Below are 21,854 nucleotides of genomic sequence, written 5' to 3'. Positions count from 1 at the left end.
ACCTCAAGTATCTACTGATACTGATAACACAACCATGATATCTACTGATACCAATAACAACCATGAGTATACTGATACGATAACACAACATCATACTGATACCAATAACACAACCTCAAGTATCTACTGATACTGATAACACAACCTCAAGTATCTGCACTCTGACAACCAACCTCAGTATACTGATACAACACAACCTCAAGTATCTACTGACACCGATAACACAACCTCAAGTATCTACTGATACCAATAACACAACATCAAGTATCTACTGATACCGATAACACAACCTCAAGTATCTACTGATACTGATAACACAACCATGAGTATCTACTGATACCAATAACACAACCATGAGTATCTACTGATACTGATAACACAACCATGAGCATCTACTGATACCAATAACACAACCTCAAGTATCTACTGATACAGACAACACAACCTCAAGTATCTACTGAGCCATAACCACTAAGTATCACACCGATATCATAACCTCAGTATCTACTGACACGATAACACAACCTCAAGTATCTACTGATACCGATAACACAACCTCAAGTATCTACTGATACCGATAACACAACCTCAAGTATCTACTGACACCGATAACACAACCTCAAGTATCTACTGATACTGATAACACAACCTCAAGTATCTACTGATACCGATAACACAACCTCAAGTATCTACTGAAACCAATAACACAACTGATACCGATACTTGCTGATATAAATGCTGTTGCTGGTTTTACAGTCTGTGAACCATGAAATATATAGGATTTATACAGATATTAGGATTAAAATGTTTCTCTTTCCAAAATCTGATCCAATGATTTTGATACAATGCTCAATATCAGTATCAGTATCAGTATCAGTATCATCTCTGCAATCAGTCATTTATTAAAGTATAAATCCTTCAACAAAGTCACTAAAATGACAAAAATAAAATCACCGACACTCAGAGTTTCTGGTTATTGATCAGTTCATGTTCACTTTTTACCACGTATGCAAAATGTGTGTGTGTGTGTGTGTGTGATGGTGGAGGGTGTATTGATTCAGTGTCTAGACAAAGATATATCAACTATCTCAGTGCAGACAGGACACACACACACACACACACACTGCAGTGTTTTCTGATCCCACCTTTGCAGAGGACGGAAAACCCGTCTCATATGAGTCTCTGTGTATTATGAGAAAGTGTGTGAGTGTGTGAGTGAGTGTGTGAGTGTGTGAGTGTGTGAGTGAGTGAGTGTGTGAGTGTGAGTGTGTGTGTGCTTACGTTGAGGAAGCCCACCTGTCCGGCCTGCTGGGCGGAGTCAGGACACACCAGTTGGACGAACTCCTTGAGCGTCTCCTGCGGGTGATACCTGATGGCCGGGTGAGAGAAGTAGGAGCCGGGCTGCTGCAGGATGGGGGAGGAGGAGAAGTGGAGGCTGGAGGGCGGAGCATGGGGGCTCGCTGTGGGAGAGGGAGGGGGTGAGGACAGGTGAGGACGGGGAGAGAATCAGAGACAAAATTATGACAAGGACATCGTGTTGAGAGATCGAGAGAGTTAAGTGAGGGGGAGGAGGTAAGGGGAGAGACTTTTTGAAGTTAATCAGAGAGGGGGCGTGGCTTAACATGCAAATACATGATGATGGACACAGCAGAGCAGATGAAACATTCACCACAGACCACAATGCAGTTCTCACAGAGCTGTCAATCAAAACAAAAGTAAGCGGGGTTCTCCTCATCCTGGTTCCTCCTCTCCTCTCCTCTCCTCTCCTCCAATCTAATTAAGGCTCTAATTGGTCTAATATTCTCTGATTGCTCGTTAGTGGCTGAGGCCTCGTTAAGGACTGTGATGTATAGAGCTGTGGTCAGAGAGAGAGAGAGAGGAGAATAAAGAGTGATATAACAGAGGGCAGAGAGAGGGGGAGACACTGATAGAGAGACTGGAAATGACACAGAGAGAGACATTTGAATGTAAAGAAAGAGAGAGAGAAAGAGCGAGGGATGGATGGAGAGTTAAAGCTGCTGCACTAATTCACTTAAAGTCTGCTGTGATTTATCACTCTGATAATACACACTGACCCTGTGTGTGTGTGTGTGTGTGTGTGTTTACAGTAATCATCAGATGGATGGCTTTCTCTGCTCTCTCTCACACACACACACATGCACGCACACACACACACACACACACTCTGCATTGTGTATATACACTAATACAAATGACCTCACTCTCTGTACAAGTCTGTACAACCACCTGTCTGTGTGTGTGTGTGTGTGTCTGTGTGTGCTCACTTTTTCACATCTCTAAAGTTAAAACTTCAAGAAAAACTCACATAAATGTTCAAAACAAAACAAAAAAACATACATTTTTTTAAAAGTCGAGGTAACTCCTTTCTACTGCTTAAAGCCTGTATGCTAAGCTAATAGGCAAGTTCTGTTTCCCCAATGCTTACTGTCTTTAGGCTAAGCTAATCAGCTATTTCTGTTTCCCCAATGCTTAAAGCCTGTATGCTAAGCTAACAGGCTAGTTCTGGTTCCCCAATGCTTACATTCTTTATGCCAAGCTAATCAGCTATTTCTGTTTCCCCAATGCTTAAAGCCTTTATCCTAAGCTAAGAGGCTAGTTCTGTTACCCAAAGCTTACAGTCTTAATGCTAAGCTAATAGGCTAGTATCTGCTCATGTCAATGACAACTGTTTAAAGTCACAGTCTTTAACACCAGTTGTGATTAGAACCAGACTGAGTACAGAACTCTCTAACATTAATAGTTAAATATAAAGACTTGCATTGAATTAAATTTGATGTTATTTTAACACTGTCAAACTGCTTTACTGTGTGTATATACGCAGTTATTTAGATTCATGTGATGTAACAGTGTCTGTATTTCCCAGAAAATGCCGCCTTATAGAACAGTCATACACTGTAAAAAGAAAATGGTTCAGCTCATTCCAACTTAAATTGACCAAGTTATATGAAGAGAACTTGGTGATCATCACCTGGTCCATGTTTGAGGTCTTTTCTGACTGAGAACTGAAGTTTGAGTCATTTTATAAACGTCTCCAAAGTCCATAGAGAAAACCAGCGTTTTTAGCTTGTAGGGACACAGCAGCTGCTGGTCCTCTGCTGCCTCGTGTGGTCACTTTGTGTCACTGAGGTAAATCTAAGCAAAGGCTTGAACTCAAACCCTGAACTCACAAAATAACATGTGAACGTACAGAAGGAGGTGACGTAAAAACACACAGTTTCTCTATGGACTTTGGTGCAGGGAGCGATCACTTCAGCAGTACGCCCCCTACAGGTTACAGTGTGATCTGCAGCCTGAGTGCAAACAACACAACACAATGGTGAATTATGCAGAGGCAAACATGTAAAGTCTCCAGTGAACGGACAGAGAATAAATTGATATTGATCTTCTCGTCCGTCTTCGGGCAAAATTGCAGACGGGAGGATTTTTCCAAAAAGTCAGACTCTTCCTTTAACTGCAGCATGTGTGTGTGTGTGTGTGTGTGTGCGCGCTGTGTGTGTATCAAGACCCTGCATGTTGAACACAGAAGAAAGGACCGGGATTAGTTCCACTTTGCAAATTGCCTCGCCTCACTGCTCAGACACCATCCCCCTCCTCCTCCTCCTCCTCCTCCTCCTCCTTCTCCTCCTCCTCCTCATCTCTCCTCTGCCAACTTTTCCATGAAGAAGATATTTTCCATCAAGATGTGGATTGAGAAACAATAAAAGAGGAGAATTAAACGGCAGAGCTCCTTCATCTGCACCGCAGGGGGGAAATAAGGAGGTGAAGGAGATGGGGGAGGAGAGTGAGGAGAATGAGGAGGAGGAGGAATGGTGGAGTGAAGGAGGAGGAAGTGAAAAGACTAATATTTAGACCAAACTAATCCTGTGTAATCATCTGGAGAAGATCCAAATCACGGCGCGTCGTTGTTGAAGAGGATTTAAGGATCCTGGTTTGTCTCAATCCATACTTTTTAAATTCAACCAGTCCCTTTAGGAATGAGGTTCTGCCTCATTAGGACCAGGTTTTGGTCTCCATGAAGACTACTGGTCCTGACGAGGTCGGTGTTTATGACAGAAAAAAAAGGTCCTGAACAAGTGACCGAAAGCAATTAATAACTCACCCTTACCTTAACTATAACCACTGTGCACTTAACTTAACCAGGTTCTGCCTCATTCAGACCAGGTTTTGATCTTCATGAGAACCTGTAGAGGTAAGGATGCAAGAACACACACCCCCACACACACACACTGAAGTCTTGGTGAGGACACTCATTCCATTGTCCATCACAACTAAAGGCCTAACCTTTAACCTTTAACCTTTACATAATTCTGACCCTAAAGCTGAGTCTCAAATCATGAACAATGATTTTAATGTTTGACAGAGTGTGACAACAAGTGTACACACAGACACGCACACGCACTGCCACACGCCACGCACACGCACACGCACACGCACACGCCAGCTGTTGTGAAACACACATTAGACTAAAGGAAAAAGGAGGAAGATTAGGAGTGGGTGGGCCATGGAACTAAGGAAGATATATCACACACACACACACACACACACACACACACACACACACACACCCAACTCAACCACCCACACACGCACGCACGCACACACACACACAGAGCCCTAAAGGTGTGTCTCCACGTCCTCCTGTTTTTCCTCCTGACAAAACCTACAGTCACTAACAGTGAGGGGGAGGTGTGTGTGTGTGTGTGAGGGAGGTGAGGGAGGAGCAGTGAGGGAGGTGAGGAGGTGGGACTGTTGGGAGGGTCAGCTGTTGGAGGTCCTCACCTCGAGGCCCGGTAATGACAGGCCGGTGGTGGTGTGTGAAAGCCGTTCGGGGGGAGGAGGAGGAGGAGGAAGAAGAGGAGGAGGTGGAGGCAGAGGAGGTGCCGCTCGGTGAAGACACAGCTCCGCAGAAACCAGACTTCTCTGACTTCTTTAGAGCGGCGGCAGCGGGCGACGGCATCCCTGCCAAGAACCATGATGATGAGGATGAGGATGAGGAGCAGCCATTTTGTTTGTCTGTTTTATTTACATTGTTATGAGGTTGCAATGGAGGAGGAGGAGGAGGAGGGAGGGGAGGATAGTGGTTTGGGTGGGGCCTAAACTCAAAGAGGGAGGGGCTAACAGGTCTGACTGTTTTATAAACCCACACACTTCCATAAATAAAGATTTGACTTTCTACATAATTTAGAATAAAATCTATGTATAATTTTGTTATATATATATATATATATATATATATATATATATATATATATATATATATATATATATATATATACCAGTCTATAAGTCTAAATGTGAGATATAAGCAGAGATTTAGGATAAAATAGTTTTAAACACGACTTTTCTCTCTGTTTTAAAATTAAAAAATATTCTCATGAAAAAGGAAACAAAGCTGTGTGAGTGTGTGTGTGTGTGTGTGTGTGTGTGTGTGTGTGTGTGTGTGTGTGAGTGTGTGTGTGTGTGTGTGTGTGTGTGTGTGTGTGAGAGAGAGAGTGATGAACAACTGAAGAGGTTTTGTCAGGCAGAATCAAAGCAGTCAGCACTTTCTCTTTCTTCAGCAATCTATCTATCTATCTATCTATCTATCTATCTATCTATCTATCTATCTATCTATCTATCTATCTATCCATCCATCCATCCATCCAACCAACCAACCAACAACTAACCCTTCCTCCCACTCACTGCCATTATCATATGGAAGATATAAATTGCATGTACACACACAAGCACACACACACACACACACACACACACACACACACACACACACACACACTTCTTGCAATAACCAACAAGTAAACAAACAAACAAACAAACAGCTACTATGATGTCATCAACATGCTGCTGGGTGGAGGAGGAGGAGGAGGTGGATGCTGCACCACAGGTGCCTTATCGTAAAACTGACAGTGTGAACAAAGAGAGGAGAGGAGAGGAGAGAGGAGAGGAGAGGAGAGGAGAGGAGAGGAGAGGAGAGGAGAGAAATTGGCCTAAGGGAACAAGAGAGGAAAAAAGAAGAGAAGTTGAGGAAATAAGAGAAGAGGAGAGGAGACAAGAACAGGAAGGACATGAAAGAGGAGGAGGAGTAGAGAGGAGAGTTAGGAAAAGAGAACAAAAGAGAAGAGGAGGCAATGAAGAAAGATTAGGGAATAAAGGAGGAGGACGAGGAGGACGAGGAACACCAAAGAAAGGAGAGGAAACAACTCCAGGAAACTGAAGCAGACATTTCACAACACCAAAAAACCACAAACCAGACCTGATCCAGGTATCAGAGGAGGAGGAGAAGAGGAGGAAGAGATGGAGAAGAGGAGGAGGAGAAGGTAACGGTTTCACAGACACGTAGACAGAAGTAAAAGGAGGCGTGTTCATAGTCTTTACCTTGTCGGGAGATGAACGAGCTAGCTAGAGAGCCACGCAGCTTATATCCAGCTTTCCAACGCAAGACAGAGGAGAGAAAGAAAAGAAAGGAAGGAAACGAAAGAGAGGAAAAGAAAAGAAAAAGAAGAAAAGCTGCATGAATATACTGATGAAGAGAGAGAGAGAGAGAGAGAGAGAGAGAACCTCAACCATGAAGCATCACCGTCAGTGACGGAGAGGTCGACAGGAAACCAACAGAAAAATTACCACCATGGTCAGATTAACCAGATTAACCAGATTAACTGCCCTCCACCCTCTCTCCATGTGTGACACTTTGATTTAAAATCAGACACAAAGATAATGATGAAGAAATAAACAACAAAAACAAACTCCTTTTTTTTTTAAATTTCCTTACCTTAAATCCTTAAATTTCCTTACCTTAATTCTCAAAACCCACAGGATTATCTTATAATAGTAAACCTGTCTGTGTTTTAAAATGTAATTCCAGTTTCTCCTTGATTTATTTACCTTTGACCCCAGCGTGCATGAGTCTGTTTTCAGACTTTTATTGATTCATTAATGTATGATTTTAAAAGAAATACCTCCAGCCAATGAGAGAGGGGGAAGTTTTCTCACACACACACACACACACACACACAGTTACATGGAAGCATCGCTGCAGTTAGGCAGGTTAAAGTTGGGATGTGTGTGTATGGAGGGGGCGGGGCAGGGGAGGCGGGTTTATGTATAACAGTATATAAATTAATATATTAGGGTGTGTGTGTTGTCTGTTGACGGCGAGGAGGGGGCGGGGCTTGGGTATTACCTGGCTCCACGTCGTGCCAGCTGCTGGCCTGACTGCCGCTGCCCGGAGAGCGACCCTGACTCGGGTAATAGGACTCTTCTCCTGGACTGTCCACGTCCTCCTCCATACACTTTATCCTCTTGGCAGAGCTGGACCCACGGAGACGACACGGAGACGACACGGAGAAGACACGGAGAAGACACGGAGAAGACAGGGAGGACACGAAGACACGAAGACATGGAGAAGACATGGAGAAGACACGGAGAAGACACGGAGACGACACGAAGACGACATGGAGAAGACATGGAGAAGACACAGAGAAGACACAGAGAAGACACGGTGTTAGAAGAATTGCCGGACAGAATAATAAAAATAAATTGTGAATAATATCAAAAAATATTGACAATAACATGAAATAATGATCATTTTTTTATTCTATCTTATTAATAATATTTTACAAAACACAAACACACTTCTTATATCACAGTCAGTTTCTGGACATTTAAGCTTAAAATAAGCTGTATTATTTTTTAGAGTTGTTAATAACATAAAAAATGGTTTAACATCGTTATTTAAAGCAGACCTTTAAACCTTTAAACAGGTCTGTTTAATGCTCCACACACACACACACGCACACACACACACACACACACACACTTGAGCATAATGTTGAATGATGTGTGTGTGTGTGTGTGTGTGGCCTCTCTGTACAGTCACATCTATACGTATGAATGAGTGTTTGACTTCAATAAAGACTTAAATATTTCCATATGGATCTACTTCACTCGCCCTGCAGCTGTGTGTGTGTGTGTGTGTGTGTGTGTGCATGTGTGTGTGTGTGTGGGGGGGGATGTCTCTAGAGAGGTGTGTGTGGAGTCAGAGAGGAGTAAGTGTAAAAAGTCAGGACACACACACACACACACACACACACTCACCCTAGGTGGTTCATTGTGTGTGTGTGTGTGTGTGTGTGTGCGCTGCGGGGCAGGTATCTCAGCAGACAGACAGACGACTCTTGTGACCGCATCGATTTAACAGGAGGTCAGGGCAAACCCTGCGAGCGTGTGTGTGTGTGCGTGTTTGTGCGTGTGTGTGCGCACTGCTTTGTAAAGGCTGGAACAATACAACAGAGGACACACACACAGACGTCTGTGTAAGAGATGAAACACATGTATATATGTATTTTATTTTGTTTTCATGTTTTAAACACATAAATAATCTAATAAAATCGTTTCTTTTTTTTTCTTTGAGTGAACTGAGGCCGCGAGGAAACACGTGTGGTGACCGTGGCCACACACGTGTGTTACTGTTATTAATCATCATCACAAACAGCAGAAACCTCCTTCTACAAAGATCTGTGTTGTGTGGTGATGATGACTTTGGTCCATATTTTGAATAAAACGATTTGTTGTCGTATAATCTACAGGAGCACAGTGAGTGATTTTATGAAGAAACTTTATGAATCAGATTATCAATACTATAACACGAGCTAATACATATTATCTCTGACTTTAATTCTGTCCTGAACACAGATTATAAACTGGAGATATCCTGAAATTAATCCCAGATCATGTGGACTATAATCTGTAATGAAAGTGACGCTTACTTTTCTGTCTGTCGTAATTATTCTGTTATTTTTATCAATCAATAAATCAATGAATCACAGATTGATTTAGGGGAAGAAAGAGAGTTGTTATCTAACGAGAACGCTGTGAAAGAAATGCAGATGATTGACACGTAAATTTACACATGACACGTGTCGTTGTACATGCGACCACGCCCCCTCCTCAGGCAGTGGGCGGAGTTATGGAGTTAGTAACGCTTTAAAAGACACACACTTCACTTGTATAACATTTATAATAACAATAATGATAATAAGACTTTATGGATTATATCAGATCAGAGTGACCAGTGTTGGATTAACACTGATGTCAGATTATATAATCCCTGTTTTACAGTGAGATTTGAAGGGGAAGGCGAGATGTGTGTGTGTGTGTGTGTGTACCTGGAGGAGGAGGTGCTGGGCAGGGGTCTCCTCATGGCTCCTGGACTCATGCTGTAGTAGGAGGAGCTGTCCAGGTCGGCCAGTGAGAAGTTTGGACCGGTGCCGGCTGCGATGGGAGCTGCAGAGACAGAGACACAGACAGTGAGATCAAGTGGGTTTGCTCCTCCTCCTCCTCCTCCTTCTCCTCCTTCTCCTCCCATGTGTGACCTCCTTACAGAGTCTCTGTTCAGACCTGGTCACAGAATCCGGACACAACACGTCACATGGTTAGAATTAGTCGATCAGTTAATGATCGTGAAGTTGACGTCAGCTCGCGTCAGCCGCCATGTTGGCAGCTGATCCTGGTTTACTCAGTATTTCTGATTCTCCTCCAAGTACCACTGATGGTACCCGTACCACACTTTGAGAACCATGGGGGTCTGTACAGGTGAACAGCATTGTTTCCTGCCAGAGGGGGGCGTTACCTTGGAGGGGTGACATCTAACCGGAGCTCGACACTCGTGGAGTAGAGTGCTTTTATTTTGAAACCGGAACAGGAAGTGTAGTTGTTTCTGTTACATATGCAACATATATTTACAATGAAAGTGTCCAAGTGAGGCCGACACAGGTGATGTCAGGATCCTTCAACAATCTGGATTATCATCTGACTTCCTCCTCACTGTGTTTACAGAGGTAATCTGAGATAATCTGAGGCTCCGCCCTCTCTTCACACTCATATTTACAGATTAAATATTAGGGTTTGTCACAGTGTTTTTTATGTTGTGTCGTACGATACAAAGAAAACCACGTTCTTCTCCTCCTCTTCTCACTCTCCTTCCCTGTGTGATCTGTCTATCTTCTGTCATTTACCCTCCTCCTCCTCCTCCTCCTCATCTCTCTCTCTCAGGGGAGAGCAGCTCATCCACACAAGGCCTGCGAGGGCTTTCACTATTAAAGGAGGGAGCGAGAGAAAAAGAGAGTGAGAGAGAGAAGGAGAGGAAGAGTCGACTCTTTGTTGTCAAATGCTTCAATTTGAAAATCCTGCTGAACAAAGGCAGCAATCAGCTTCAAGCCCGGACATCCGTCTCGCCCTGCACCCCTCCACCATCCATCCATCCCTCCCTCCCTCCTCTTCATCGCTTTATTGACAGAGAGCATGATGGCGTGATGGGATGAAAGGAGGAGGAGGAGGAGAGGGAGGAGTGACAGGACCTGGTGGGTAGTTTTCTGCTGAGCTCAGCACTTCCGTCCTCTCCCTCTCTCTCTTTCTCCTTCATTCTGCCCTGCAGAGATAGTCCTGGACACACACACACACACACACACACACACACACACACACACACACACACACGTTCCCCAAACACTACACAGTTAAGATGAGTAACTTTGTACATCCTCCTCTACAAGACTATACAAGATGTACGACGTCCGTGTGTGCGTGTGCGTGTGTGTGTCTGTGTGCGTGTGTGTGTGTCTGTGTGCGTGTGTGTGTGTGTGTGTGTGTGTGTGTGTGTGTGTGTGTGTGTGCGGATTCATACGTAAAGTGAAAGAAAGTTCTGTTTCTGCTAAAAAAAAAGAAGCTGAGCATTACATGTCATTTGATTGGTAGATTAGATTGGGGGGCGGGTCAAAATATCTATGTAGTGATATATATCGTCGTCCTTTACTCGTGTGAATACGATAATTAAGTAACTTAAGTATAACACTGATATATCTGTACTTTACTTTGTTATTTCTATTTCTATCATCTTGTACTTTTACTCGAAGAAGAGTTGGTATTATGGTCTGTATTTATATAGAGCTTTAACAATCTCGATGAACTGCTTTACAGTATCTTTTGATACTTAAGTACAGTAAATGTCATAAGACTTTTACTGATAATGTTCTTCATACTGAGATGTTTAACTTTAACTAGGGATCATAAGTGTTTAGGCCGATACAGATACCGATATGAGGTCATTTAATCTCATCTGTAGTGAAATGAACACATTATTTTACATTATATTTACATTATAAAAACATCTTTATTGTGCAAAAACATTAGAATAACAGCTGTAGGGGGCGCTAACACAGAAGTCAAGGAGTCAGTGGATCTTTGTGTATTCACCTGTGTCAGACCCACTCTACCACTGAGCCACCAAACATGTGACTATGACAGATCACTGTCCATGTGATGATGATGATGATGAACCTCGTGACTAATTCATTATTACTGTTGTTGTTGTTGTTGTTATTATTATTATTAATAAAATGAGTGCACATCTCTGTGCCATTTGTGTTGTGGTGCCCATATGGTGTTGGCATGCCACCAGGTGTGTGTGTGTGTGTGTGTGTGTGTGTGTGTGTGTGTGTGTGTGTGTGTGGTGCAGGGGCGACAGAGGGCAGAAGGAAGGAGGGACGTTTGAGTCTCATCCATACCAGCCTGCAGCTTTATCCATCTTTTTCATCCCTCTATGTGTGTGTGTGTGTGTTCTCGTATTTGTCACCTCTTTAAGACCTTTTTTTGTCATAAACACTGACCTTGTCAGGACCTGTCGTCGTCATGGCGATCAAAACCTGGTCCTAATGAGGCAGAACTACCATTATTTTCTGAATTTGAACTGTGGTTACAGTTAAAGTTTGTCTGTTTAATGAATGAGACGTCAATGCTGGGTCCTCAGAAGGGAAGCTGTGTGAACCTGTGTGTGTGTGCCTCAGGATGAAGGTACTGGAAGGTGCCAAGTGGGTCAGCTGCCTTCTTATCTTTTTTGTGTGTGTTCTCTCTAGGTATGTGTGTGTGTGTGTGTGTGGTGTGTGTGTGTGTGTGTGTGTGTGTGTGCGTGGTGTGTGGCGCATCATATCAACTTAATCCTTAAATCCTGAGTTATCATCTTTACTGACACTCAATGAAGAAGAGTGTGTGTGTGTGTGTGTGTGTGTGTGTGAGAGACTGTGCAAGGTGTACTGCTGGCACTGCAGCCATGCAACACCGCGTGTGTGTGTGTGTGTGAGTGTGTGTGTGTAGCAGATTGAGCATGTTACAAGTGTCTATAAACATCAAAGTGGCTGAAGGAGTGAGCGAGTGAGCGTCTGTGCAGATGAACACATGATCTCAGATGAAGCAGTGAATGAATCCTGTCTTAATTGATTATTCTGCTGCTGTTTTTCTCTCTTTAAAGTAACTGATAAATCGATCGCTCTATTAAACATGAGAAACAATAAAACGTGTATTTCAAACAGAGGTTACATTACATCACGTGTGTGTGTGTGTGTGTGTGTGTGTGTCTCAAGTCTTATGATAATAGAAGACACAGATGACTTTCACATATTATTATTGAAATAAGTTTAAAAAGACTGTGTTACTCATACAATAATATTTAAACATTAGTCTCTGTAAGTGTAGAAAGGGATTATGTTTACAATGAGGTGTTGGCGTCGCTCGGTTCAAAAGGCCACAAAAGCAGACGCCTGGATGTTTTCCGTGTTTTAAAAAACAAACTGTAACAGTAAATCCTCCATATTTGAGATAATGTGAATATTTTCTGAGTGGAAATGGAGTCTTTTACCAAACGTTAGAAAGTCTCTCCAGTCACAGTCACTGTGAGGAACTCGTCTACTGTATAAAGCTCTGAGATAATAATAAAGATAATAATAATCCTAAATCTTCTGAAAGGACGAGGACTTGTCTCAGCGCGGTCTGGACTGAGGTGAAGGCTTCGTCTTCAAAAACAGAAAACTTTATTGCCCTACAGTCGTTTTACAAAGGACCGAACATTAAAAAAATGTCCCTCAGTTGTCGTTAAAGTCAGTGTCATGTGACCACGACGACGCACAGAAGAAAAAGAAGAAGAAGAAGAAGAAGGAGAGAGAGAGAGAGAGAGAGGAAGCTGAGGAAAAAGAAAGAACGAGGGATGATTGAGGAGGAGGAGTCAGAGTCTGTACAAATGGACTGAACTGACCAACTACATTTGATACAGACCTGCTACACTAACCTATACTCCCCCTCTCTCTCTCTCTCTCTCTCTCTCTCGCCCTCCCTCCCTCTCTCGCTCTCCCTCTCTCTCTCTTTGTGTGCTGCTTTAATAGGATATTGATCGACAGAGAGAGATTCGATTGGTTTGCCAGTGAATTGTGTAATGGCTGCGCAACACCAAGGTCACCCACTGTGTATGTGTGTGTGTGTAAGTGTGTGTGTGTGTAAGTGTGAGTGTGTGTGTGTGTGTGTCCAGTCAGTACCCCAAAACCCCCACACCCCCAAATCCTTCACCTCAGCCCTGACCAGCTCTCATCTTCTGGTCAGTTGTCCCCTGTGTGTGTGTGTGTGTGTGTGTGTGTGTGTGTGTGTATGTGTGTGTGTGTGTAGCGGCTGGATTTCCAACAAAGACGAATCAGATTAATTTCTGTGAAATTCGATAGAAAAATAATAATAATCTAAATTAAATAAAATATAGAATAATATAAAAATAAAAGTGTGAAAGAAACGGAACTTAAACGTAAATCTGTGAAAAACGCTGTGATTATAAAACTGTGTTTAAACAACCACAACAATAGTTTGTTTAAGAACATAAAGGGTTTTTTTCTAAGGGACATTTAAGGCACATTTAAGTCCAAAAGTAAAGTTTACTTATCCCATTAACACATTTATTTCTCTTAAAACAAGGACATTTTTCTGCTGTGATATACAGTATATATATATATGTATATATATATATATATACATATATATACACATATGTATGTATATATACATGTATACATAGACACACATATACATATAAGTATATATACACACCAAGTTTTAGAATTACAACCTCTTTCAAACCCAGTATAGTAAATACAAAGTTTCCAGCACACTTTAAAGGTCGTGCAGTTGTTTTTGATATTGAAAAAAGAAAAGAAAATCCTGTTCCTCGGTTATTTGATTTCAACAAATCATTTTTTCAACGTTCTACAGCAAAATTTATTTACCAGGATTTTTTTTTTCCTTTTTCAGCAAACATTTCCCAGAAATGTGGCTTTTTTTTCAGTGTTTGTTTGTTTAAGAACCTCAATCTCGGTCATTTTATCAATTTTTTTCTAGTTGTAAAGAAAAGTCTGAAAGTGACTCAATTTAAAAAAAACTTTTAAGAATTCAAACAGATTTTCTTTCTCTTAAAACAAGAACAATTTAATCAATTGAAGAAGATTTTTCTTATTACTGAAGGAAATGTTAGTGCAACTTTACACTGGAACTGTAAAAGATTCTTTTTTACACATTAGTACTTAAAAGTTAAAAAATTCTTTTTATTGTGTTTTGGTTTTACGTTTGAGGTGAATGAAGTTTACGAGGTTTCTTGAATGCATCTCGTTAGCTGCTTTAGATAAAGAAGCTTTCTTTCATCGCATTTGTACATACGATCATAAAAATACATACGTGAACACACACACATGTATATGTACATATATGTGTGTATATGTACATATATGTGTGTGTGTGTTTGGGCTGTTACTGTGTGTATTGTAACAAGATTCTTTTTGTTATTTTGCAAAAAATGTATAGACAAAACGATAAAGCTGAGCAAACACAAACCTGTGCAACACACACACACACACACACACACACACACACACACACACACACTGTAATCTATAAGTGATTTTTCCAGAGCTGAATCGCTGCAAATCTGCTGACCAATACAATACACACACACACACAGAGGAGAAAGGGTGTGTGCATCTGTGAACACATTTATGTCTCTCTCTGCGTGTGAGAGTGTGTGTGCACATGTTGCAGTGTGTGTGCGTGTGTGTGTGTTGCAGCTCAGACACATTTATTACTCAATACTTTGCCCTAATTTTATTAAATATTAAATATTCAATGAGGAGGAGGAAACTTGAACTCTCACCATCTGTTCCAACAGACTCTATCTCTGAACGCAGTACTTTAGCAGCACTACAGTACTTGTACTTACTCGTGGCAGAGTACTTCAACACTACAGTACCACAGTGTTTTATATAAAGACTGTTTCCAGTACTAAACTATGGCATATTAAAACATAAACACTGTGGTATTAGTATATTAGTACTTGGTGCAGAGACCTGCAGTATACTGTCATTCAGATACTTCACTGTGTGTGTGTGTGTGTGTGTGTGTGTGTGTGCAGTGTGTGTGTGTGTGATTGAGATTGCATTTTTCGGCGCAGTGGCGTGCATCTGATCAAGCAGTGTGTGTGTGTGTGTGTGATCAATGACTCTTTGATAAAGGCTCACGCGTGTGTGTGTGTGTGTGTGTGTGTGTGTGTGTGTGTGTGTGTGTGTGTGCTGACAGGCACTTTACATTGGCTATTGTTAGCGGTGGGCGATCGACAGACTCATATAGATCTCACTGCGCTCTCTCTCTCTCTCCCTCCTGCGTGTCGGCACTTTTTAAAGGTCACGTTTCTCTCTCTCTCTCTCTCCTGTCCCTTCTGTCTATCACACAGGCCCCTCCCCCTCTGTGACACTTCCTTATCATTAAAGCAGCTCAGTAACAGCTGATGAGTGATGTCATCAATAATCAGAAATCTTCAAGTGAAGTTTGATACAGAAAAGCAAGGTTATGTATTTTCCATATTGTCCATCATCATCATCATTTAGTCCAGCAACGTTTTTCCACTGGAAAAATCATCTCATATCTCAAAGATTTCACAATTTCAAAGTACAACTTTTGTCAGAACTTTTTTACTACAACGCTGACGTATTATTACTTTTACTTGTTGACGAGAACAAAGTGACAGTTTCTACAGGAACTCGTTGGTTTTACCACTTGAGACAAATCACACGACTCATTGAGGAGGACATTTCTGTGTTTGTGTGTGTGTGTGTGTGTGTGTGTGGACCATCACTGTCTAACAAACCTATCGTTGTGAGGACATTTAGTCTGGTCCACACATCTTTAACTGTCTTTTTTTAGGATTAAGACCTGGTTTTAGGGTTAGGGTTAGAATTAGAAATAGGTTAAAGGTTTAAAGGTTAGAGAGACACAGCGAGAGAGACAGCTGAACTTACTCTGTGAGACTCGTACTAGCTCGGCCACTGTGAAGACGCCTGGTGTCACAAAACTGTCCTGGAAGCCCAGGTGACCTGAGAGAGAGAGAGAGAGAGAGAGGGTCATTATGACACAGCGGGCGGCACGGCGGTGCAGTGGTTTGAACTGCTGCCTGACAGCAAGAGGGTGCTGGGTTGCAGCAAGGTCATGGATAACAGTAATTAAAATATCATTTCAGTTAAACTGTTAGAGAAACATGATTGTTGTTCATGTAGGTCAGCTGTGGATTTGGGTGGTTCAACTCTTAAGAGTTACTCATTTGTTCCTCGTGGCAGAAAATGTCACCTTCCCAAAAACTGCTGTAAAAACATTATTCATATTTAATATTATTAAACAAGTCAGTCTTTTAAAACGACTTCAGCCTGAAATATACATATATAAAAGAGACTGTATTGTACTGTACTCTAGTGAGCTGTACTGTACTGTAGTGAGCTGTACTGTACTGTAGTTTACTGTAGTGAGCTGTACTGTAGTTTACTGTAGTGAGCTGTACTGTAGTGTACTGTAGTGAGCTGTACTGTACTGTGTAGCACTGATGTTGTAGTCATTTACAGTAGTATGAATAAAAACCCTACTATTATTACATTATTCACAGGCACTACTTCTAGTCATATAATATCAGTTTCAATATGTGTGTGTGTGTGTGTGTCCAGGTATCACTAATGTTGTGGGGACCTAAAACTGTTTACACAGTCACATTATGGGGACTTGTCTTCCTTGTGGAGACAAAAATCAAGTCCCAACAACGTAAATAACTACATTTTAAGGTGAAAATATGTTTTAAGGTTAGGGTAAGGTTAGGGTCAGGGTTAGGATTAGGCCAGTAGTAATTGTGGTTAAAGTTAGAGTAAGTCTCCAGGAAATGAATGTAAGTCCATGCAATGTCCCCTCCAGTCATGAATGTCCAACATTACTCTCACCGTTCTCTGGCTGCTCCTTGATGTCAGAATCACTGGCCTGGTTGGGACTCTCTGATTGGGAAGACTCTGGAGAAGAAGAAGAGACAAATGCAGATGAGGAACAGCTTCTTTATAATAACAATAAACTTAGAGACTTAAACGATGATGACACAGCACCGTCCACTTTTATTGTCTTTTTAACTCATCATGTGTTTGTATTGTACATAAGGTGATTTTGAGACGCAAACAAATAAAATGCATTATTATTATTATTGTTGTTATGAATTCATTCATACATTGAGGAAATAAAGCAGAGTGTATCACAATAACACACACACCTTTACTACTACTATTAATATTACTCTGTGTTTGTATTGATCTTCATACAAGACTCTGGTTTCACCTGCAGACTCTCCCTGTGTGTGTGTACACTTACTGCTACACACACACACACACACACACAGTGACGCATATCGACCACGTGAAGCTGCAACAAACTTCAAACTCGACCAAACTCAGAAGCAACAACATCCAGGCTTCCATAGATCCACAGATCCAAAACAGCAAATCCACGTCCATTCATACACTGTTTCACAGGCTTGAAGTGTGATTTTCAAAATAAATCACATCACTATCATTGTCCAAGCTCTGTCAATTTGATTGTTATTATAATAATAGAAGACTGTATTTTTGTGTTCTATTTTGAAAGTCACTACAGGTGTTACTATACTGGGACAGGAAATACAATGAAATCACAGTAACACTGTGTATGACAGGGACCTGGGGTCAATGAGTGTCTTGTCTGGCCAGCAGGGGGCGGGCCAAGTGTATTTACTTTTACATTTTTGGGAAAAAGCAACTGTTCAGGAGTTGCCTTTTCCAACATTTCAAAATAAAAGTGTCTGTGTTGATATGTATCACAATATACTTCACAAAAATAAAGTTATTATAATGCACAATGATTTTTTTTTTCTTATAAAAACATATAGAAATTGGTCATTATAGCTTGGTATGAAGTTGCGGACCACATGATATTGATTGTAGAGTCACATGTGGCCCTTGAGCCACGAGTATGAGACCTCAAGTATATGCCATACATGTGAAGGTGCAGTAAACAGCTGTCACTTTAATGTCATTTACTATAGAATGATGCAGAAACCTGCTGTTAATTTACTGTTAAAGATAGATAGATAGATAGATAGATAGATAGATTTGCTGTTACATTAATCTGATTCTTTTGTTCTGCTTCTCTGTTTTAACGTTAAAGGGAACTGTTGTCTCTGACGTCACTGAGCTGAGTCGACTTTATTTGACAGTGAGTTAATCACAGATCAGTGACAGAGTCAGAACAGCGAGAGTTCAGTGATTCACACTGAAACAGCTGTCGCTCCATTCACTGCTGACACTTCTGTTGGTTCTGTGAAAGATTCTGTGAAAGATTTTGTGAAAGATTCTGTGGAAGATTCTCTAAAACCAGCAGTGCAGTCGTTGTATAACCTCTCGAAAAACGCCAGGATTTCAGTAAAACCACTTAAAAATGGACATTGACGCGCATGAACATAAACTTTTCACCAGAAAACTTGTAAAATGAAATAAAAATCATCATTTGTTGGTTACTGTGCTGATGACGGGCCTAGACAAGCTTGACTGTAGCATTTTACTAGCACCGTGAGCTAATGCATCACAGTTATCACAAAGAACCAAAGTGAAACGATGCTAGGAAGCTATCGAAACCTTTTCAGTGTTTTTAACAGCCTGTTTCTTCATCTACAGACACTTTAGAAGACAATGAATCGGTGGAAAACAGGGCTATGATGTTAGCCTGATGCTAACATGACTTCCTCTGACATATCACGCACATTATTGCATAGTTTTTCCCCTGTGTGTGTGGGCGCTATAAGTTTTTGTAGAGAGACTGGGTGGGGCTGTAGAATGTTACTAGCATTGCACGCTAACACATCCCAATTATAAACACAGAACCAACATGAAAAGAAAGCCACCATTTTTGAGTGTTTCCGAATCTTCAGCCACTTTAGAGGACAATGAGTCAGCGGGGAAATGCGCTAAGATGTTAGCCTGATGCTAACATGACTCCCCTCTGATATATGACACACATTATTCAACCATAGCGCGCCACTAGCAAAGCATGCTAATGCATTATTGTTAGAAGCATAGTACCATTTGCGAGCGACTCATTTTGTTGTGTTTGGTACTTTACAAAATGGAGGCCAGTGTTTTTAACAGTGTGAGCCTCAAATCTACGCCATGTTGGAGGAAAATGAGTCAGCAAAAAGATACTAGCCTGATGCTAACATGATAACGTCCTACTGATAAATGAAGATTTCAGACGAGTCAGCTAAAATAACTCCATTACTTCCATATTTTTGTTCTCAACGTCTGTTTCTTCTTTTACGAATGTCTTCGTTTACAAGTGAGGTTGATAGGATTAGCATGTTAGCTCGGTTCTCTCTTGGTAAACCCAGGCACGACACAGCATTAACATTATCTTCCTCCCTGTTGATTATCTAATCAGCAAAGCACCATCACTATTTAGAGTGTGTGTGTGTGTGTGTGTGTTTTCCCAGCATGCTCTCTGCTGCTCCGCTGCAGCTCCGCTCCTGCAAATGATTTAGCGGCTTCAAGAGCATCGATCGGCCGCGCTGCAGATAAAGCAGGCGGGGGAGTGGAAGAAATATTACCCATCATCCCCCTGGAGCCCGGGCTGCCGGGGCCATGACTCAGGACCCGACTGAGATGGATGGAACTGAGTCGGGTCGGCTTTTTATTGGAAACGTCCGGTAAAGCTGAAACTTTTTAATTATGATCAAATGTAATTATCAAACTGTTGCCGGTGCAAAGATTACTACTGTTGAATGTTTTCAGAGTTATTATTGACAATAAGAGCTTAAATTAAAGCTTCAAATGAGCAGATTAGGCTGTGAATTTGTGCTACACAAATAAATGACATTTTATTTGACTGTTTCTGAAGGAAACCAGACCTTTTTACAAAAATCCACTGATAAAATTACAGTAAATCTGAAACTCTGTATGAACACTGCAACTGTGTTTCATGTGTTTCTCTGCACTTTAATCCCCAGACAACTGCTGTTTTTACTGTTTTCATGTCAGATTATACCCAAAATTGATGCAGATTTTTTTTTTTAGTCCATAAATTCCACAATTATATTGTATTTCTCCATCTGATGAGGTCATCAACTAAAAAATCAATAAATAAACTTTTGGATGATAAAATTAAGTTTTAGCAACTAGGGCTGGTTTAAAGGGAAAAAAGATCTGTTTGAATGGACTTTTATTTTTATATTTTGAAGATTCAATATCAAATTGATAAAATCCTTACATCGACCTTAAATATATGTCACTTCCTGTGTCAAGGTGCTCAAATCTTGCAAGACGTGACCTGGATAGTCTCACGTGACCATGTCAATTCAAAACAACATAGTATCATTGTTATGCTCACAGCGCCCTCCACTGGACAACCTGTTAATCACTTCAAAAAGTCTGTTGCCGATTGTAGGCAGGATATTTTGAAACTTGTCAAATTATTTTGTAAACATGAATGTTTGTTATTGATTCACCAGGTTAGAGAGACACATTGTTATTGTGAAAATAACACAATCACAAATCTTATTGAAAATCAGGACATTGTGAATCAGAATTTGATTCTGTTGAGTTTCTGTGAACAAAAATGTGTCATGTGTGTAAATAATGGGCTGATTAAAAAGTCATAATTATTAAATATGGGTATCTGGTCTAGCAGAGCTGGACTGGGACCTAAACACCTATCATAGGGATGGTCAGGACCAGGTCTGGACAGGATTATGATATTGTAACCACTTTAAACATACGGTTACACTGTTTCACAGTCCCCCCCCCGCACGCACACACAGACAAAGTGCAGCATTTATCAGCCTTGTTTTGCATGCTGTTCACTGAGACTCTTCGCTTCAGCAGCTTAAAACAAAGAGCATCAGCCCGCAACCACGGCAACGAGGGGGGGGGTAAAGGGTGCTGCTCATGGGTGTGTGTTGCAGGGCACTTTCACACACTGCCCCCCCCACAAACACCACCACCCCTCATTCAGACGGCCCCCCCCAGGTTAATTAAATATGCTAATGAGGCGTGGGAGCAGACTGCTTCTGCACCCCACACACACACAACTCAGGGGCAGAAGGTGCACGAGGGTGTCCAAAAAACACACAACAAAATAAAAGCCTTCTGTACACAGCAGTAAACACGGCCTTCAAATTAAAGGTCAAAACCTATCTATTTTAGCACCTGTCTTTCAAAATAAAAGTCTACTGTAAGACAAACGTTAACGTGACACCACTGCTGTGATTTTATTTTGAAATGCACTTCACTCTAATATGATCAGACTTCAAAATAAAACTTCTAGAAGACACTTTTTGTTATAAACTTTCATGTTTCCATTTGAGACAACAAACGACTTAAAGCCTCACAAAAAATAAAAGACAAACGCAGCTGTGTGCTTTTACTTTTTCAGTCAAGAATAAAAAAATCATCTGTTTCTCCTACACACACACACACACACACACACACACACACACACACACACTGACACATTCATTTGTTTCTCTCTGTTCATGTGACCAAGAAGAAGGAGAGAGAGAAGAAGAAGGAGGGCAGAGGTCTCTCTCTCTCTCTCTCTCTCTCTCTCCCTCTCTTTGTGGGAAAGTCAAACTCTGTGTCCCTGGAGGTCGCTCACCC

The 21,854-nt window shown here is 41.3% G+C and overlaps 1 protein-coding gene across 1 annotated transcript; it reads right to left on the bottom strand.

Moving 5' to 3' along the window:
- Positions 1–1,233: 1,233 nt before the first annotated feature.
- Positions 1,234–17,236, bottom strand: LOC122760632 (nuclear factor 1 A-type-like; the record flags this gene model as incomplete). The annotated part of the gene is made up of 6 exons (XM_044015757.1): positions 1,234–1,460; positions 4,801–4,980; positions 7,202–7,329; positions 9,186–9,303; positions 16,170–16,244; positions 17,130–17,236. Coding segments are annotated over 6 exons (835 nt in total), but the record flags the coding sequence as incomplete, so codon positions are not given.
- Positions 17,237–21,854: the final 4,618 nt, after the last annotated feature.

Source organism: Solea senegalensis, unplaced genomic scaffold (assembly GCF_019176455.1).
Source record: "Solea senegalensis isolate Sse05_10M unplaced genomic scaffold, IFAPA_SoseM_1 scf7180000013839, whole genome shotgun sequence".
Lineage (NCBI taxonomy): Eukaryota > Metazoa > Chordata > Actinopteri > Pleuronectiformes > Soleidae > Solea > Solea senegalensis.
The sequence above is the reverse complement of the archived record's forward strand: the minus strand, read 5'-3'. Positions and strand labels throughout refer to the sequence as shown.